This window comes from Puma concolor, chromosome A2 (assembly GCF_028749965.1).
Source record: "Puma concolor isolate L17-30 chromosome A2, mPumCon1.1.hap2, whole genome shotgun sequence".
Lineage (NCBI taxonomy): Eukaryota > Metazoa > Chordata > Mammalia > Carnivora > Felidae > Puma > Puma concolor.
Window position 1 is genome coordinate 124,740,346 of NC_141668.1, and position 19,371 is coordinate 124,759,716.

Here is a 19,371-nt window from a genome sequence, read left to right on the forward strand (position 1 = left end):
ACCTAATTGTGTGTGTGTGTGTGTGTCTATATATATATATATACACACATTTATGCATATGTATAAACATACATATATATGCATACATATGTATACATATATATGCATATGTATTTAATTGTACATATGGAAGAAGTATATATAACATGATAGTTAAGAGCATGCATTTTTAAGGGTGCCTGGGTGGCTCAGTCAGTTGAGCGTCTGACTTTGGCTCAGCTCATGGTCTCACAGTTTGTGAGTTTGAGCCCTGTGTTGGGCTCTGTGCTGACAGCTGGGAGCCTGGAGCCTGCTTCAGATTGTGTTTCCCTCTATCTCTGTCCTTCCATGGCTCATGCTCTGTCTCTCTCTCTCAGAAATAAATAAACATTAAAAAAAGTTAAAAAAATAACTTTTAAAAAAGAAAAAGAGCATGCATTTTTAGAGTTGGACCCGGTTTCCTAGCTCTGCCCACTACTAGCTGAATAGCCTGGGGCAAGTCACTTAAACTCTCACACAGCTTCCTCATTGGTGAGGAAATAGGAGCACCCCTTGTGGTTTCAGTAAGATAATGCAGAGAAAAATTTTAACGTGGCTGTTCTGTAGTAACTACTTGATAAACCTAATTATGACCACTATGTTCCCTGTGCAATGACCGTTTAAGTACAGTAAGTTAGCAAGCTATGAACTGATACCTCTCTCTGAAATCAAGTCCACGGAAGACATTTATTCTAGACTTTTTTAGGGATGTGATAAGGAGATAAGCCATCTGGTAGCGTGCAGTTATAAATAACACTTCTTTCTGTGGACAGTCTTTAGTTTATAGTTACTAAAGGAAGTACACACTGCTTCCTCTAAGCAGAACTTAGAGAATTGGGCCCTTAGCACTTGTCCACTTTCAAAATGTTGAAAATAAAAACATGGAAGCCTTCAAGCACTCATTGAAAATAATGTTTATCTCTAAATACCATCTGGTATAAGCTAATTGCTTATACTCTCTTCCTAACTTGCTAATGAGTTTTCACTGAAGGACAAAGGAAGTTGTGAGAGTAAGAGAATGTGATCAATGAAATCCTTAGGAAGGGTAAAACTGTATGTGTCTCACTTCACGCAGTGCTTAGAGCCATGTCTGAATTTGCAAGGAGGATTGAACAGGTTTATAACATTATTCTGAGAGATGGAAGTGATTTGAGTCTGGAGCAAACCTTTCAGCAAATGTAGTCTATACCCTGTGATGTTGGCGGCTTGGTCAGTTGACCCAGAAGTTACCTTTCTTTAGAATGATACCACCATAGGGGTGCCTGGGTGGAGCAGTCGGTTAAGCGTCCGACTTCAGCCAGGTCACGATCTCACGGTCCGTGAGTTCGAGCCCCGCGTCAGGCTCTGGGCTGATGGCTCGGAGCCTGGAGCCTGTTTCCGATGCTGTGTCTCCCTCTCTGCCCCTCCCCCATTCATGCTCTGTTTCTCTCTGTCCCAAAAATAAATAAAAAACGTTGAAAAAAAAAAAAAAAAGAATGATACCACCATATACCATGCATTGTTTAGGATGAACCGAAATCAGAAAATACATATATAGGACTATAATGTGTTTATTGAAAAAAATCCACCTATGGGTGGACCTGTAGAGTTCACACCCAGTTTGTTGAAGGATCAACTTGTACTTAAAAATGGCTGAAATGGTAAGTTTTAGGTCATGTGTATTTCACCACGATTAAAAAAAAAAAAAGTTAACGTCCTTGGATAAGGCACCTGAAAGAAAATCGTGTTGCTAATTGCCTGTCTCCTGTCTTGGCAAGAATTAGTGGAAAGGATCCCTGGAGGGAGTGAAGTGATTTGGGATGGAGAAACTCTAAGGTGGAAGGATCTGGGGATGTGTCCACTAGCTTGTGTTGAATGGTCGTGAAGAAAGGGCCTCGTAAGGTTTCTGGTGCAGCATCTGCATTTCATGAGTGAGGAAACTCAGGCCACTAGTAAAGTGACAGAGCCTGGAGTAGACACGGGTTCTCCCACCTTATTGGCCTGTGTGGTGGCTCCCTGATGATACCTTTTGCCCTGGCTCATCCTGTGGGGTCTCAGAAGTTTTCTCACTGATACTTCCTGCTTGTAATCTGTCTTAAGCCCAGGACTTTTTATTTTCTGGAGTTAGTGTTAGTCATTACAGATCAAGGTCTCAGATTTCAGATACCAGTTGCAAATGAGGTCACCATGCTTGCCACACTTCTGGCCAGCAAACTGCAAACATGGGGGCTCTCATGTTCTCCTCCTCAGGCTTGGTAATTTACTAGAACAGCTCACAGAACTTAAGAAGTTACTTTACTTATCATTATTGGTTAATTTTAAAGGACGCAGGTCAGGAATAGCCAAATAGAAGAGATGCATAAGGAAAGATCAGGAACAGGAGTGACACAAGCTTCCATGTCCTTCCCAGCACATCCATTTGTTGATCCAGCTGTCTGAACCCTGTTGGTTAGAGGTTTTTATAGATGTTTAATTAAGTAAACGTGATTGATCAAATCACTGGTCATTGGTGATTGAACTCAATGTCCATCCCCCCTGCGACCCCGCTCCCTGGATGTCAGGGTGGGCCCGAAAGTTCCAACCCCTCTAATGGCTTGGTTTTTCTGGCAACCAGGCCCCGTCCTGAAGGTAGCTACACCCAGCCCCTATCTCTAATGAAACATCTCTTTATCTTACAAAAGAATTTTTTTTTCTTTTTTAGCACTTAGGAAATTGTAAGGGTTTTAGGAGCTGTTTACCAGGAAGTAGGGACAAAGACCAAATGTTTATTTTTTCTTCTACCATGGCTAGGAAGAAAGGGATAGATGGGGTAAGAGGAGAGAGAGTAATGCTGGCTGGAGGGAGGGCATGATCTTTCAGCCTGGCTGGTGAAGTGCCATCTGACAGAGACACTAAATGGAGCATTGAAGCAAACGTGCATTCATCTGAGGGAAGATGCAGGAAGAGCTGTAAGTGTAAAAGGACAGTGGTATCACTGAGGGATTTGAGAAAGGGGATGATGTGAAACACGCCAGTATTGTGTTGCCTTAAAAAGCACATCCGCAAGCGGTCTTGTATATTCACAAAAACACTTTCTACCTACCTGACGTTGTGGTTCTCTGAAGTTTTATGATGCCTGTAGTTTTTTTTAGTAATGAAAGGAAAATGTTGAACTCCCTACTTACCAAACTCATTTCTGGGACATCATTTTTCCTTGGAAGTTTTTGAAAACCATTCCAGTAATACTCAAGGGAAGGTGAGACTTTGCTTCTATGGTATAAGGTTAAGACCCCAAAGCCCAGTGTGGTTTGAGCCAGTGAAAACACTGAATGTATCTGTGGTATCAATCTAAGTATGCATGTCTGAGTGGTAGGTGTTGCTGCTTTAGATGTGGATTTATTCCTGAGTGAAATGAGGAGATACTATATGTGGAGAAAAGTAATTAAGAAAAGCATGTCTAACAAGGGACATGTTTCAGTTGCATATCCAAGAGCAAATGTATGTATGTGTGTATTTCTAAAGTTTTCATTTATTCTGTGAGGGAGAGAGAGAGAAAGAATGCAAGCAGGGGAAGGACAGAGAGAGAGAGGAAGAGAGAGAATCTGGCAGTGCAGAGCCTGACGCAGGGCTCGATCTCACCAACCGTGAGATCATGACCTGAGCTGAAATCAGGAGTCCGACGGCTAACTGACTGAGCCACCCAGAACCCTGTCTTTATTTTTTAAAGATACGAACTCTTGGGTCATAGTTCTCCTTGGGTTTTAGCCATTTTCTTGTAGCAAATGTATTCTGAAATACAGAGAGGTTTGTGTGCTTCAAAGTGAACAGTGGAATGATTTACTTTTTTTAAAAAAGGTAGTATATCAGCTCAGAGGGGGCACATGGCAGAATGGCTGAATATGAGCCTGGAGCCAGATGACCTGGGCTTAAACCCTGGCTTACTAGATGTGTGACCTTGGATAGGCTATTTAACCTTTCTGTTCCTTAAGTCTCCATTTGCAAAATGAGGCTAATGATTGTATGTCCAAATGTTTCTGCATTGTGGCTGCACAATTGTTAATGGCTTTCCCCTTTGATTCCTCAAAGTATCTTTATTTATATAGTTGCCCTACCAATAATTGAACCTGTGTCAGAAGATCCATTTTGAAGATTAAAAGCATTAAAAACAATACCTACTTATAATATGTGCTCAGTAAGTACTAGTTGCTATTATTAGCTGTGACAACTAGAATCCATGTTTTAAATATCCAGTTTCATGCATTACCCCAGAAGCAAGAATTGTTACTGTAGACCTTGAGCCCTGAAAGTGACATTTTTTTTTTGTTGGAAAATGGAGAATCACCACAGTGTGAGCAAATTTAATACAGTTTTGAAAAATTCTCTTCCATTTTAACCTAGCATGGGTGAAACAAGTAGCTTGAAAGAAATGGCTGTTTTCTTTCATTTCACTAACAGGATAATCACCACCCAGGGCATGCTGGTTTTACGGAGAACATGCCATGGGGGTTGTTAATTTGGGTTTTGTGTTTAATGTGCTGTTCTTTCCAGTCTGATCCCTAGTTTTCTTTCTTTGATCTTTCTTTGGGCATCACCTTCCTTTTCCTCTCCTCATGTAATGTCTAAAGTTAATTGCTGTCCTTCTTCACACATCCTTGTGCTAGGGGATAAAGAAATTATACATAACTGAAAAAGCTTTATTTGCAGTAATGGTTTCATGTACCTACTCTTAAAATCCTTTGACGTGTTTGAGATTGGGTAAAAAAAAAAAGTGGGTTAATTGGGATATGACTTTTCTTCATATATGCATCTTGATCAGAGTTGCTGCTAAGCTTGCAAGGTAGTCACGCTAGACAGGCACAGAGGTGGGATGGACCTTGACTCCTGGTCCTGCCACATGCTAGCTGTGTGACCTTGGGCACTCCATTTATTTCATCTCTCTGAGTTTCAGTATTTAGCATGCTTAAAACAGGGGTAAAAATATGTGCTGCTTTCCAAGGTTAAACATGAGGCTCAAATGAGATGATGAGTTAGCGTGCTCTAAGCAAATAGGAGTTCCTTTCTTTAAAAATTGGTTGATGTGGTTGGGACTCCTTTTGGAAGATCCATGAGCAGAGGCTTGGAGGAAAAGAAGATAAAAATGCTTCTTCTGTTTGTGTGTTTCTGAGTTGCCTGTGGCTGTAGTACTTGGCTATCTAACCAGGTGCTGCTTCAGCATGCATGAAGTACTTCAAATGGGCGGCAAGATGGTTTTTCTTTTATCCTAAACTTCAGGCTGTTGGAAGCATATCTGTGGGAGCCTGTGTGATCTGACAGCTTGAAGGCTCGACTAGAAGTCAAGTGTGCAAGGGCGCCCAGCTTTGAGCCAACCAGGGAAAGGATGACTTAGCTCTCAAAGGAACATGCACATTTCTCAGGTGATAGAGTAGAGAATAAAATCTGTCCCTTTAAACTCCACATTCCCCTGCTCTTCAACTTCTAAGGAAGTCTTTGACTACTAGCAGTCTGGGGCTCTGGAGCCAGCATAGTATTTTTCTTCTTTTAGTTTATCCTGGTTTATGATTTTCTCCCCTTTAACTTAAAAATTGTTTTTATTATAGAAAATTTCAAATATGCAAAAGTCAAGAAAATAGTATATTATACCCCCATGTCCTTAGGACCTAGTTTTAAAAATTATCAACTCATGTCTAATCTTGTTTCATCTGTATTTGTACCCGTTTTGTCCTTGCTCCCCACTTCCCCTGGTTTATTTGAAGCAAATCCCACACTTTATATTTTATTAAAAATATCATCCTGTTTGTTTTTATTTTTAAAAAGTTTTATTGTAGTATAATTGGCATAAGTTTCAGGAAACTAAAGTGTGCTATTTGATAAGTTTATACATCAGTGTGGATGTGTATACACACAGATCAAAAAGTATATACACACACATATCCATGAAACCACCACAGTCTAGACAGTGAACATATCCATCACCGAAAAGTTTCCTTGTGTCCCTTGGTAATCCTTTCCTCTTGCCCCTCTCTGCCACCCATTACTGATCTGCTTTCTGTCACAATATATTAGTTTCTATTTTTTAGAGTTCTAGATGAATGAGATCATAAAGTACGTAATTTTTTTTTTTTTTTGGTCCAGTTTTTTTTTTCGCCGTAGCATAGTCTTTAGTCTATTCTATCAAAATCATCATGCTCTGACTAGGTACCATTTAGGAAGCTGCACGACCCTTTAGCAGATATTATAGTAGTCCCGGTGAGAAATGGTGGTTTGGACCAGGGTGGTTACCATGGAGATGATAGCTGCCACAATTAGAGATCTGCCTTGGAGGTAGAGCTAATCAGACCAGCTGGATTTGGGGATTAGGGTGGGGGGGATCCAGAATTACCCCTGAGGATTCTAGCTTGAGCACATGAAGAGAGTGTGATGAAACGGAGGAGACTCAGTGAGGAGCAGCTATGTATGACCTTTCCTGATTCAGTCCTTCCCTGAATGTCCATTGCTTCTTCAAAGCTGTCATTATTATCATTAGTTGATTTGAAGCAGTACTTGAACTGCAGATGAAAAAACTGTATTTGAAGCACTTTAAAGTATTTACAGGATTACTGGGTGTTATCAGGAATGATATTAAATAAAGTCTAGCTGCCATTGTCAAGTTGAAAATAATGAATTTCAGTGTTCTCCTCAGCTGTTTTGTAGTATCATCTGGACCAGGCAAGGAGAGACTAAGAAGTACAGAGGCAAATCACATTTTTAAGAGCTTTTAAAAGCTGCTTGAGGTGAAGTTCACTCCACTTTTTTCATGGCTCCCAGAATGTTTTTGTGCTGGTTTTATCATTGAAAATGTTCTGCTAAGTCTGATGCTGTGGTGATAACATCTGCACGAAGTGACTAGCTTTGTGAATTTCACCGTAAAGTAGGATAGCCTGTCTTCCTTCTACAGGGTTATTAACATGTCAGGTGTTTTATTAGAACTTGGACTCCCTTTGGGGGTTTGGATTCAGAAAAACTGAGTCAAGTGATTTCTTTGGTTTTGGAATTTTAGAAAGTACATGCCACCTGGATTATTAAGTTTATGGGCACCTTTGGGAAACCTGATTAGTTATGAACTAATACTATATGATAGTAACAACTGCACATTTATTGTTTATTACTTGCTGAGTGCTTTATATGCATTATCTTATTTAATCTCCACATCAGTCCAATGAAGTAGGTACTATCATCATCTCCATTTTGCTGGGGAAGAACGTGGGATGCAGACGGGATACCTGATGAGACCTAGACTAGTCTCACAGTCAGGGTTAGAGCTATGACTTGGACCCAGGCAGGTAGTCTGGCTGCAGAGCTCATGCTTTACATTAAGAGATAATATTTTCATTAAGAGATGGTATTCCCCGGTGGCTCAGTTGGTTAAGCCTGCTTGGGATTTTTTCTCTGCTGCTCCCCTGCTTGTGTTCATATACGCTCTCTCTCTCTGTCTCAAAATAAATAAAAATGTGTTCTTTTTAAAAAAAGAGATGATACTTGAGGTGGATCTTGCAAGATAAATAGAAGTTTAATGGACAGTGGGGACTGGCATATAAGGTAGAAAGAATCTAGTATCAATGCGGGGATGTGAGAAACTTATTGTCCTGGGGGCTAATGATGAGAAATAATGTTGATAATGCAGGTATGACCAAAAAGACTTAGGGCCTAAAAAATACCTATTTTGGTTATCTAGAGCAGCTTTTTCATTGATAATTTTATGAGGTCTTTAAAAAGTCTCCTTGAAATCTTGAATAAGTGCAGGATATCCCATTTCTATTTTCTCAGTTCCAAAGATCTCAGATGGGGAGCTTCTGAACAAGCTGATCTCAAAAGCATTTTCTGATTTCAGACAACCTAGATTTTGCCATCCAGGAGTAAATCCACTGCTCCCACCTTTTCTGCTCAGCTCTGAGTCCCTTTAGTGTTAAAAGAAATCTGCTTGTTACTTTTAAACTGAATAGTATTTCCAAACCTGCTCCCACTGACAATAGTTGAAAGGCTAATAGTCAGCTAGCATCTGAATACCATTGGAGTGGTACCTCACTTATTTGGTTCATAAAAAGGATGATGGTTGTAAAAAGGAAAGTGTATGATGTGGTGGGTTAGCCATTTTTTGGAGGCTAACTCTTATTTCCTGCTTTAAAAATGTATTGTGCTATTTTGTAGTTAAGAATCGATTATAATGAGGAGGTAGTAAATGCAAAATAAAAGGTGCTTTTAGGTTTTAATGAACAGTGCTGTTGCTGAGTATCAGTGAAACAGATTTGTTTTTGTTTTTGTTTTTGTTTTTTAAATGAATAGGTAGTTTGTGGGTGTGAATTTCAAAAGGTACACACTTTCATCCTGTATCTCAAATCCCTTCTTTCTTTTCAAGCAACTTCAATTGTCCTTTAATGGCCCTTTTTATAAAGGGAGTCTATACTTGTATTAGCATATATGAGTGTGTTATTTTTTTTAGGATTTTGTTATGGAAATGCTAATTAGTAAGAGTAGAGAGAATGTTATCTTGCCAGTCATGATAGCAACTAGTGTGTGTGTGTGTGTGTGTGTGTGTGTGTGTGTGTGTTTGTGTATGTATGTGTGTGCACATGAGCAGATAATCTAAATAAATGTTTACTTTTCACCTAAAAAATAATTAACATGCAAATTAACAAAGTTTAACCCATACTAAGGAAAAAGATTAGTTAGATAGAAACTGACTAGGCCCACATTTGGATTTAACAAAGACTTCAAAGCAGCTACTATATTTAAAGAACTAAAGGAAAATGTATTCAAAGATATAGTAGGAAATGTGATGTGAGTCAACAGAGAATCACAATAGACAAATGCAAATGATTTAAAAAAAGTGAAATTTATGGAATTGAAAAATATAATAACTGAAATAAAATTTCCCTAGATTAACTCAGTAGATTAGAAATAGAAGAAGGAATCAGTGAACTTGAAGGTAAATAAAGAGGAATTTCCCAAGCCAAAGAATAGAGAGAGGAGAAAAATTGGACACAAATCAGTAGAGCACTGTGTGACAATATCAGGTGCTCCAACATAATTATGTAACACATGTATAATAGGAGTCCCAGATGGAGAGGAGGGAGAAAAAGGGACAAAATATTTCTGAAGAAATTGTTTAAATACCAAATTTGATGAAAATTATCTGAAAAATCCAAAAAGTTGAAATAACCTCAATTTGGATGAACACAAAGAAGAATAAACCTAGACAAATCATAGTTACACTATTGAAAAACAAAGATAATATTTTGAAAGTAGAAAGAGGAAGCCCCTTAACACATATAGGGCAAGAATAATGTGACTAATGGCTGATTTCTCATCAGAAACAATGGAAGCCCGAAGATGGTGTAGTGATAGATCCCAAGTGCTGAAAAAAACCATCACCTAAGAATTCTGTGTCCAACAAAACTATCCTTTAAAAACGAAGATGAAGGAGGTTTTTCTTCTGGTTCTGGCAAAGTAGAGGAGACATACATTTCCCTGTTCCTCCCACTAAATGTAATTAAAACTCTGGATACTACAAATAAAATAAATGTAAGAAAGGTGAAAAGAAGGGTGCCTGGGTGGGTCAGTCGGTTGGGTGTCCAACTCTTGATCTCAGCTGGGGTCACAATCTCGCAGTTTATGTGTTTGAGTCCTGCATCAGGCTCTAAGCTGACAGTGTGGAGCCTGCTTGGAATTCTCTCTCCCTCCCTCACTGCCCTTACCCCACTCGTGTTCTCTCTCTCTCTCTCTCTCTCTCTCTCTCTCTCTCTCTCTCTAAATGAATGAATGAATGAATGAATAAATAAATAAATAAATAAATAAATAAATAAATAAGATAGGTGAAAAAAAGGAAGAGTACCTGTGGACCTTAGAAATGAAATGGTAGTGAGTTACATGCATTTTCTCTTTGATCCATATGTCTCAGAATTGGAGCTGAGGAAACCAGCAACCTACAAATGCCAGCAGATATAGATAAAGTCCCAAGGAAAGCCTGCTCTATCTAGTTAAAAGAGAAAATAGGAAGGGGGTAGTCTAACCATACAGAAAACTTTTAGGCAGTAACCACTCTATTCCATCCAAACGCTGCATAAAAAATCGTGTTCTCATCCAAGCCTGCAAAGTCCATGTGGAGAGCCTAGACTTGCACCCTCATGAGTCTGTGTTGAGGTGCCATAATACCCCCACCAGGGTGGCATCAGAGAAGGTAAAGTAAGGACAAGGCCTTTCATCATTGCCAAGCAGTAATACTGCCACCCTCACTGTGGTGTAAGTGGAGACTTTGTGGGGAACCAGAGCTCTCCCCTCCATGTACCAGTAAATAACGAGAGTCTCTCCTGAGGTGTCAGTGGAAGCCATGTGGGGAACCTGGATTTCTACTTTCACCTGGCAATAATGAGATCACTCCCTCCCTCCCTTCCCCTGCCAGCGTGGGTCATAGAAAGCCAGGTGAAACAGCACGGTTAAATAAGATTCAGAGTCTTGCAACATAATAAAAATGTATTCAGGTTTCAACTGAGTAATCATTTAATCATACCCAGAACCAAATGAATGAAACAATAGATGCTAACACTAAGATGGCAGAGGTTTTAGAATTTTCCACCAAAGATTTTAAAGCAGCCATGATAAAGATTCTTCAGTGAGCAATTAAGAACATGCTTGCAACAAATGAAAGAAAAATGGAAAGCTTCGGGAAAGAAATAGAAGATATAAATGAGAACCAAATGAAAAATTTAGAGCTGAAAAATAGAATAACCAAAATAAAAGCTTTGTGAATGGGCTCAAAAGTAGAATAGGAGGGACAGAATAGCAACAGCAAGAACAACAACAACAAAATCAGTGAACTGGAGACTAGAATAAAAGAAAGTACCCATTCTGAACAACAGAAGAAAAAAGAGAAAATAAGTGAACGAATGAGCCTCAGGGACCTATGTGACTTTAACAAAAGATCTAACATTTGTGTCATGGCAGTCCTGGAGGAGAGAAGGAAGAGGGTGGGGCTGAGGGAACACTCAAAGTAGGTACTGGATGCATACCTCCCAGACTGAGGAAAGACTTAAACCTGTAGGTTCAAGAAGTTAAGTGAACCCTAAACAGGACTGTCCCAAAGAAATCCATACCAAGACATCATAATTAAACTGCTGAAAATAAAAGACAAAGAAAAATATTGAAAGAAGGCAGAGGAAAGAATACCTTACCTATAAGGAAAAAGTCAAATCGAATGACAGTGGACTTCTCATCAGAGATCCTAATAAAGGCCCGAGGAAATGGCATGATAGTTTTAAAGCGTTTTCTCTCATGTTTTAAAAATTTTGTTTGATGGTTGAAGCAGAAATTATAGCATAGTCTGATGTGTTTCTAAATGTATTTAGAAGAAGTCTTTCATACATTATTTTTTTAATGTTTATTGTTGAGAGAGAGAGAGAGAGTGGGGAAGGGCAGAGAGAGAGGGAGAAACAGAATCTGAAGCAGGCTTCAAACTCGGAGCTGTCAGCATAGAGCCTGACTTGTGGCTCAAACTCACTAACCTTGAGATCTTGACCTGAGCCAAAGTCAGATGCTTAACCAACTGAGCCACCCAGGTGCCACCATACAATTACATTATAAACAGGGGAGGCTAAAGGGATATAAAAGGAGATACGTTTTCTATGTTTCACTGGAATTGGTAAAATAACACCAGTAGACTCTGATGTTTTATATCATCACAGTTTTATATATATGTTTACATATCACATATATATCTGTAATGTAGATATAAATGATAAGATATAAACTGTGATTTATATATAAAACTGTGATCTATATATAAAACTGTGATAATATACATGTATACACACACACACACACACACACATATATGTGTATATATATATATATATATATATATATATATATATATATATAAATGTACACTCAAAACTCTATAGGTAAGTAAAAATGGATTTCTTTTTTTTTTTTTATTTTTTTTTTCAACGTTTATTTATTTTTGGGACAGAGAGAGACAGAGCGTGAATGGGGGAGGGGCAGAGAGAGAGGGAGACACAGAATCGGAAACAGGCTCCAGGCTCTGAGCCATCAGCCCAGAGCCTGACGCGGGGCTCAAACTCACGGACCGCGAGATCGTGACCTGGCTGAAGTCGGACGCTTAACCGACTGCGCCACCCAGGCGCCCCAAAAATGGATTTTTAACAAAAATGTTTAGGTAATATATAGGAAGACAGGAAAAAGCAAACAGAAACAAAATCATAGAGAACTGACAGAAAACAACAAAATGGTAGATTTAAGTTCTAACATATCAATAATTTCATTAAAAGTACATGCTCTAAATATATCAGTTAAGAGACAGATTGGCAGTGGGGACTAAAAAATATAACCTAATTATATACTGTCTACAAGAAACTCATTTAAAATATAATGATGTAAGTGGACTGAAAACAAAATGTTGGGGGACACCTGGGTGGCTCAGTTAGTTAAGTGTCCAACTTCGGCTCAGGTCATAATCTCATGGTTCGTGAGTTTGAGCCCTGCGTTGGACTCTGTGCTGACAGCTCAGAGCCTGGAGCTTGCTTCGGATTCTGTGTGTCCCTCTCTCTATGCCCCTCCTCTGTTAGCACTCTGTCTGTCTCTCAAAAACAAATAAACCTTAAAAAAAAAATAAAATGTTGGGACAAGAGATACAAACATTAATCAAAAGAAAGCAGGGATGGCTATATTAATACATAAAGTAGACTTCAAAAAATTTTTCATGTTTACTTTTGAGAGAGACAGACATAGTGTGAGCAGGGGAGGGGCAGAGAAAGAAGGAGGCAATTTGAAGCAGGCTTCAGGCTCTGAGCTGTCAGCATAGGACATGGGGCTTGAACCCATGAACCATGAGATCATGACCTGAGCTGAAGTTGGAAGCTTAAATGATTGAGCCACCCACAGACTCCTATAAAGTAGACTTTAAAGCAAAGCAAGTTTCCAGAGTCAAGGAAGGATATTCTATAGTGATAAAATGGTTAATCTAACAAGAGGAAATAGAAATACTTAAGAAATTTTTTTAATGTTTATTTTTGAGAGAGAGAGAGAGAGAGAGAGAGAGTGCGAGTAGGGGAGGGGCAGAGAGAGAGGGAGAGGGAGACACAGAATCTGAAGCAGGCTCTAGGCTCTGAGCTGTCAGCACAGAGCCTGATGTGGGGCTCTCACTCATGGTCCATGACCTGAGCCAAAGTCAGATGTTTAACTGACTGAGCCACCCAGGTGCCCCAGGAAATAGTAATACTAAATGTGTATATACCATTGAATACAGCTGAGACATATGAAGCAAAAACTAATTTAACAGAACATTCAAAGAAGAAATAGACCAATCCACAATTGTAGCTGGAAACTTTCATGCCCCTTTCTCAACAATTGATAGTATAATTACATAGAAAATCAGCAAGGACATAAAATAACAGTGATACAATCAGTGGATAGGATCTAACCAAGATTTCTAGAACAATTACGCTACAACAGCAGAATATCCATTCAAGTAGTCATGGAAAATATACCAATGGAGACCACATCCCACACCATCATATAAACCTCAGTACATTTAAAAAGTTTTAATTGTATATAGTCTCCAGCAACAGTGGAGTCACACTGGAAATCCATAACAGAAATAAAATAGGAAAATCTCCAAACACTTAGAAACTAAACAACACACTTCTAAATAATCCATGGGTCATAGGGCAAGCCTCGAGGTAAATCAAACAGTGCACTGAACTGAATGAGAATGAAGACGTAGATGAATGTGTTACCAGCGAGGAGTGGCCCACATGGCATCCTCCCGTGCCCCAGGGCCAGATGCTCGCTCCAGGTAACCAACTCCCCACTGGGACACCATGTATAAGAAAATCAGAATAAATGCTTGATTCCGTGTTATGTTCTAAGCAAAAGTGATAGTGCAATAGACTCTTACAGAAATGCCTCATGCCTCATTCTTTTTAATAGCTGTTTAGTAGTCCACACTGTGGACTTTATCAAACAGCATGTTTGTTTTTTTTTTTTTAATTTTTTTTTTCAACGTTTATTTATTTTTCGGACAGAGAGAGACAGAGCATGAACGGGGGAGGGGCAGAGAGAGAGGGAGACACAGAATCGGAAACAGGCTCCAGGCTCTGAGCCATCAGCCCAGAGCCTGACGCGGCGCTCGAACTCCCGGACTGCGAGATCGTGACCTGGCTGAAGTCGGACGCTTAACCGACTGCGCCACCCAGGCGCCCCCAAACAGCATGTTTAATAGTAGTGCTTTTTGACTCTTTGCTGACTGATGAAAATTTGTCCAACTCTGTCCTTTCTGTTTTTTCCCTTGTCATTGTGTTGGGTATAAAAAGGAGGGACAGGGAAGTGTCTCCTGACTACACAAAATGTCGTTGTTAGTTCTCTTATGAAATACATCTTGGCAGGCCTTGAGCATGTTGGCCACCTTCCTTCCTGCAGGCTTGTTTCTCATTCAATAAGCCAGTCATACTGATGAGGGTTCTGTGGTATCTTGTGTGGATTTTTCGTTATTGATGGCCTTCATGCCTTCCTATGTGTTTTGAATGAAGATCTATACCCCTGCACTAACACTCAGAGATTGCTTCTTTATCTCTTTTCCTGAGAACTGTAGCTGCACCTTGGCCTTTTGGGATTATTGGGGCAGACATTTAGAACTTGCAGTTTTGGGGGCACCTGGGTGGTTCAGTTGGTTAAGCAACTGACTCTGGATTTTGGCTTAGGTCATGATTTCACAGTTGGTGAGATCAAGTCCTAAAAGTTTGTTACTGTAACATTAAGCATTTAAGGCCATGGAAATACTGCGACCCTGCTGTGGAATGAAGAATAGACAGTGGCTTAGTCTGTGACTGTTTCTAAGTACCTGGAAATGCTTAGAAAACATGAACTTCTGACCACATAGTTAAAATTTGCAAGTCAACCCAAAGCTATCTACACATTCAATGCAATCCCAATCAAAATTGCACCAGCATTCTTCTCGAAGCTAGAACAAACAATCCTAAAATTCATATGGAACCACAAAAGGCCCCGAATAGCCAAAGTAATTTTGAAGAAGAAGACCAAAGCAGGAGGCATCACAATCCCAGACTTTAGCCTCTACTACAAAGCTGTCATCATCAAGACAGCATGGTATTGGCACAAAAACAGACACATAGACCAATGGAATAGAATAGAAACCCCAGAACTAGACCCACAAACGTATGGCCAACTCATCTTTGACAAAGCAGGAAAGAACATCCAATGGAAAAAAGACAGTCTAACAAATGGTGCTGGGGGAACTGGACACCAACATGCAGAAGGTTGAAACTAGACCACTTTCTCACACCATTCACAAAAATAAACTCAAAATGGATAAAGGACCTGAATGTGAGACAGGAAACCATCAAAACCCTAGAGGAGAAAGCAGGAAAAGACCTCTCTGACCTCAGCCGTAGCAATTTCTTACTTGACACATCCCCAAAGGCAAGGGAATTAAAAGCAAAAATGAACTGCTGGGAACTTATGAAGATAAAAAGCTTCTGCACAGCAAAGGAAATAATCAACAAAACTAAAAGGCAACCAACGGAATGGGAAAAGATATTTGCAAATGACATATCGGACAAAGGGCTAGTATCCAAAATCTATAAAGGGCTCACCAAACTCCATACCCGAGAAACAAATAATCCAGTGAAGAAATGGGCAGAAAACATGAATAGACACTTCTCTAAAGAAGACATCCACATGGCCAACAGGCACATGAGAAGATGCTCAACGTCGCTCCTCATCAGGGAAATACAAATCAAAACCACACTCAGATATCACCTCACGCCAGAGTGGCCAAAATGAACAAATCAGGAGACTCTAGATGCTGGAGAGGATGTGGAGAAACAGGAACCCTCTTGCACTGTTGGTGGGAATGCAAACTGGTACAGCCACTCTGGAAAACAGTGTGGAGTTTCCTCAAAAAAATTAAAAATAGATTTACCCTATGATCCAGCAATAGTACTGCTAGGAATTGACCCAAGGGATACAGGAGTACTGATGCATAGGGGCACTTGTACCCCAATGTTTATAGCAGCACTCTCAACAATAGTCAAATTATGGAAAGAGCCTAAATGTCCATCAACTGATGAATGGATAAAGAAATTGTGGTTTATGTACACAATGGAGTACTACGTGCCAATGAGAAAGAATGAAATATGGCCCTTTGTAGGAACGTGGATGGAACTGGAGAGTGTTATGCTAAGTGAAATAAGCCATACAGAGAAAGACAGATACCATATGGTTTCACTCTTATGTGGATCCTGAGAAACTTAACAGAAACCCATGGGGGAGGGGAAGGAAAAAAAAAAAGAGGTTAGAGTGGGAGAGAGCCAAAGCATAAGAGACTCTTAAAAACTGAGAACAAACTGAGGGTTGATGGGGGGTGGGAGGGAGGGGAGGGTGGGTGATGGATATTGAGGAGGGCGCCTTTTGGGATGAGCACTGGGTGTTGTATGGAAACCAATTTGACAATAAATTTCATATATTGAAAAAATAAAAAAAAATCTTTAACTTCAAAAAAAAAATTTGCAATTCAGTGTGTTAACCATGCTTGGAGAAAACATGATTCTTTTAACTTCTGCCACTTTTGTCTGAGCCCTTGACACTAGACAAGTAGTTGTCAAGAAAAAGGAAAACTAAGATAGGCAGCATTATTCAACCGTCTCTTGTGTTCAGTAGACAAAAAGTAGGCAGCTGTGTGATTAGTTGATTTTTTTTTGCATAATAGGGGAAAAGCAAAAAGAATCTTGTAGCCCCCAAACTTCCCGTATGTGGTTCTGGTTTGTAGGAGGTTATTGGTACTTCTCAGATGTTCTTTGCATGGCTAATCTGATGTTGAGGCCCTTTTATCCTGGCAACTGAAGTTTTAGGATGTTCATTTCCAGTGCACTTCTATCCAAAGCTCTCCTTAGAAAAAATAGTCTTACCTCTTGGCTGGCTGTTTCTGGCTTCAATTTTCATTACAGTGGTAGTCACTGTGTGTTCTTGCCTCCTCTTAGGGATTGTCCAATTTCCTCCATTTCTGGTCCCATTACAGGGAGTGTAATGGACTCAAACCAGCTGCCTGGGTGTGAATCCTTGTTCTGCCACTTGCTTAACTTCCATCAGAAGTTGTTATGGAGGGGCGCCTGGGTGACTCAGTCAGTTAAGTGTCTGGCTTTGGCTCAGGTCATGATCTCACGGTTCATGAGTTCAAGCCCTGTGTCCGGGCTCTGTGCTGACACTTCAGAGCCTGGAGCCTGCTTCGGATTCTGTGTCTCCCTCTCTTTCTGCCCCTCCCTCACTCACATTTTGTCTCTCTCAAAAATAAACAAACATTAAAAATTAAAAAAAAAAAGTTGTTGTTATAGAGAGGGGTACCTGGCTGGCTCAGTTGGTGGAGCATGTGACTCTTGATCTTGGGGTTGTGAGTTTGAGCCCCATGTTGAGTACAGAGATTACTTAAAACTAAAATCTTAAAAAAAAGTTGTTACGGAGATTACATGGGTTAATATTTGCATCCATGCTTGGTTCATAGTAAGCACTATATAAATCTTTTTGGAAAAGATAAACTGTGTTCTATATCTTGATTGTGGTGGTGGTTACATGCCTATACATTTGTCAAAATTCATCAGGCATGTGCATTTAAAAAGGCTTAACAAGGTTAAAGTTTACTGTATGTAAATTATACCTCAATAAACCTGACCTAATTTTTTTTTAAAAGATAAAAGGCAAATTTCCTCAGTCAGCAAAGGGTTTACTAGGTGTTACACAGTAGGATTATAAAAACATAATTCAAAGAGACTAGCCAGTCTAGTTGAACAAGTCAGTTGTTATGCAGGATAAATTTGCATATCAGCTTGAGAAGGTGATATAAAAGATACTGCCAAGCAGCTTGTTAGTCATCTAGGTGAGAAATGCTATTACCGGGGTTTAGAGGTGAGATTGCTTACTATAGTCATAAAGATTTTATCAAAGTGGGAACCTGAGCGGGACCTTAAAGGATGGGTAGGATTTGGAGAAGTGGGCATTTGGGAAGGTGCATGGGTTCAGGGGTTTTCTGCCCACAGGTGGAAAAGCACGTAGAAAGTTAAGGCAGCTGTGGAAGAGCTGGTTGGACTAAAATGAACTCTCGGCCAGTCTCTGAGGAGCATCTGTGTTCTCTGGGCTAATGAGTTCTCTTAATCCACAGAAAGGCCCCCCTTCTGGGAAAGACCGGGTGAAGAAAGGTGGATCCTACATGTGCCATAAGGTGAGTCAGGTCATTACATTCTGTTTTGGTGTACTCACAGCTCATTAATGGAACCACTGTCATTAGCCCTAAAATGTCCCATCACTTCTGTGAATATATACCTATCTTCATCAAAACCAAAAAAAAAAAAAAAAAGTCATGTCAAATTTGGACACAGGCATGGGGAAAAACAGCAGAGGTTGTGAATCTTTTGTTAACCAAATTCCATCTGTTGAAACTTGATCCCTTTGAGAGACCTTTATTGTCCCCTGAACCAGGGTGGGCTATATACTATTTCCAGCATGCTTATTTGGAAGTACACCCTTAATTTATTTGAGATTATATCTGGATACTCTGTGGAGATTAAGGTAGGGTTAGAAATGGAGGGTGGATTGTGCTGTACTGGAATGGAAACATCACAAATGTTCTAGGTATAATGGGTGTGCTCTATGAAATAAGCATCAATCTCAGAGAGTGTTTCTGCTCTTTGGGCTATGATTTCAGTGTCAGAACTGGTTGTTCTTGGGTAGTCGGCGTGAGTTGGTGTTTCATGAATAACCTTTTTAAGGAGTTTGGAAATTGAATACCACCTCTCCCTTTTTTCTTTAAATCATATATTTTTAGTATCTCCAACACTTGAGCTTCTTTCTATCCCTATGCAAAGATGGCATTTTGCAGATGGTTATTACAAGAAGTTTCCTATGGTAATTCAGTCAGTCCAGGCAGTTAGAGACTTAAAACAACCTATCAGGGCTCCACGTTAAGTTACTAATTTAACGATGGATGTACTATCAAACTTTACCTTAAAACTGTGGTTCTCAAACTTTATTGCATGTTATAATCATCTGGGATCCATAAAAAAGACTGTTGCCTGTTTCCCCACTCACTTCATTTTGATTTCTCTGGAGTGTGGCCTGGGCTTCAGGATTTTAAAGGTCTCAAGGGGTTTAAAACATTCTGCAAAGTTTGGAAACCACTAGTCTATAGAGAATCTCTGGGGGTGCTCAGTCAGTTGAGCATCTGATTTTGATTCAGGTCATGATCTCGCAGTTTGTGGTTTCAAGCCTCACCTCGGGTTCTGTGCTGACAGCTCAGAGCCTGGAGCCTGCTTCAGATTCTATGTCTCCCTTTCTGTC

At 39.8% G+C, this 19,371-nt stretch overlaps 1 protein-coding gene across 2 annotated transcripts in view; it reads left to right on the forward strand.

Moving 5' to 3' along the window:
- The window catches only part of SUMF1 (sulfatase modifying factor 1), a 93,835-nt gene that overhangs the window by 63,574 nt on the left and 10,890 nt on the right, over positions 1-19,371 (forward strand). For both annotated transcript variants that reach the window (XM_025922588.2, XM_086697552.1), the window contains one exon: positions 18,197-18,256. In XM_025922588.2, the coding sequence (XP_025778373.1) occupies positions 18,197-18,256 (60 nt within the window). The remainder of the gene's footprint in view (positions 1-18,196; positions 18,257-19,371) is intronic.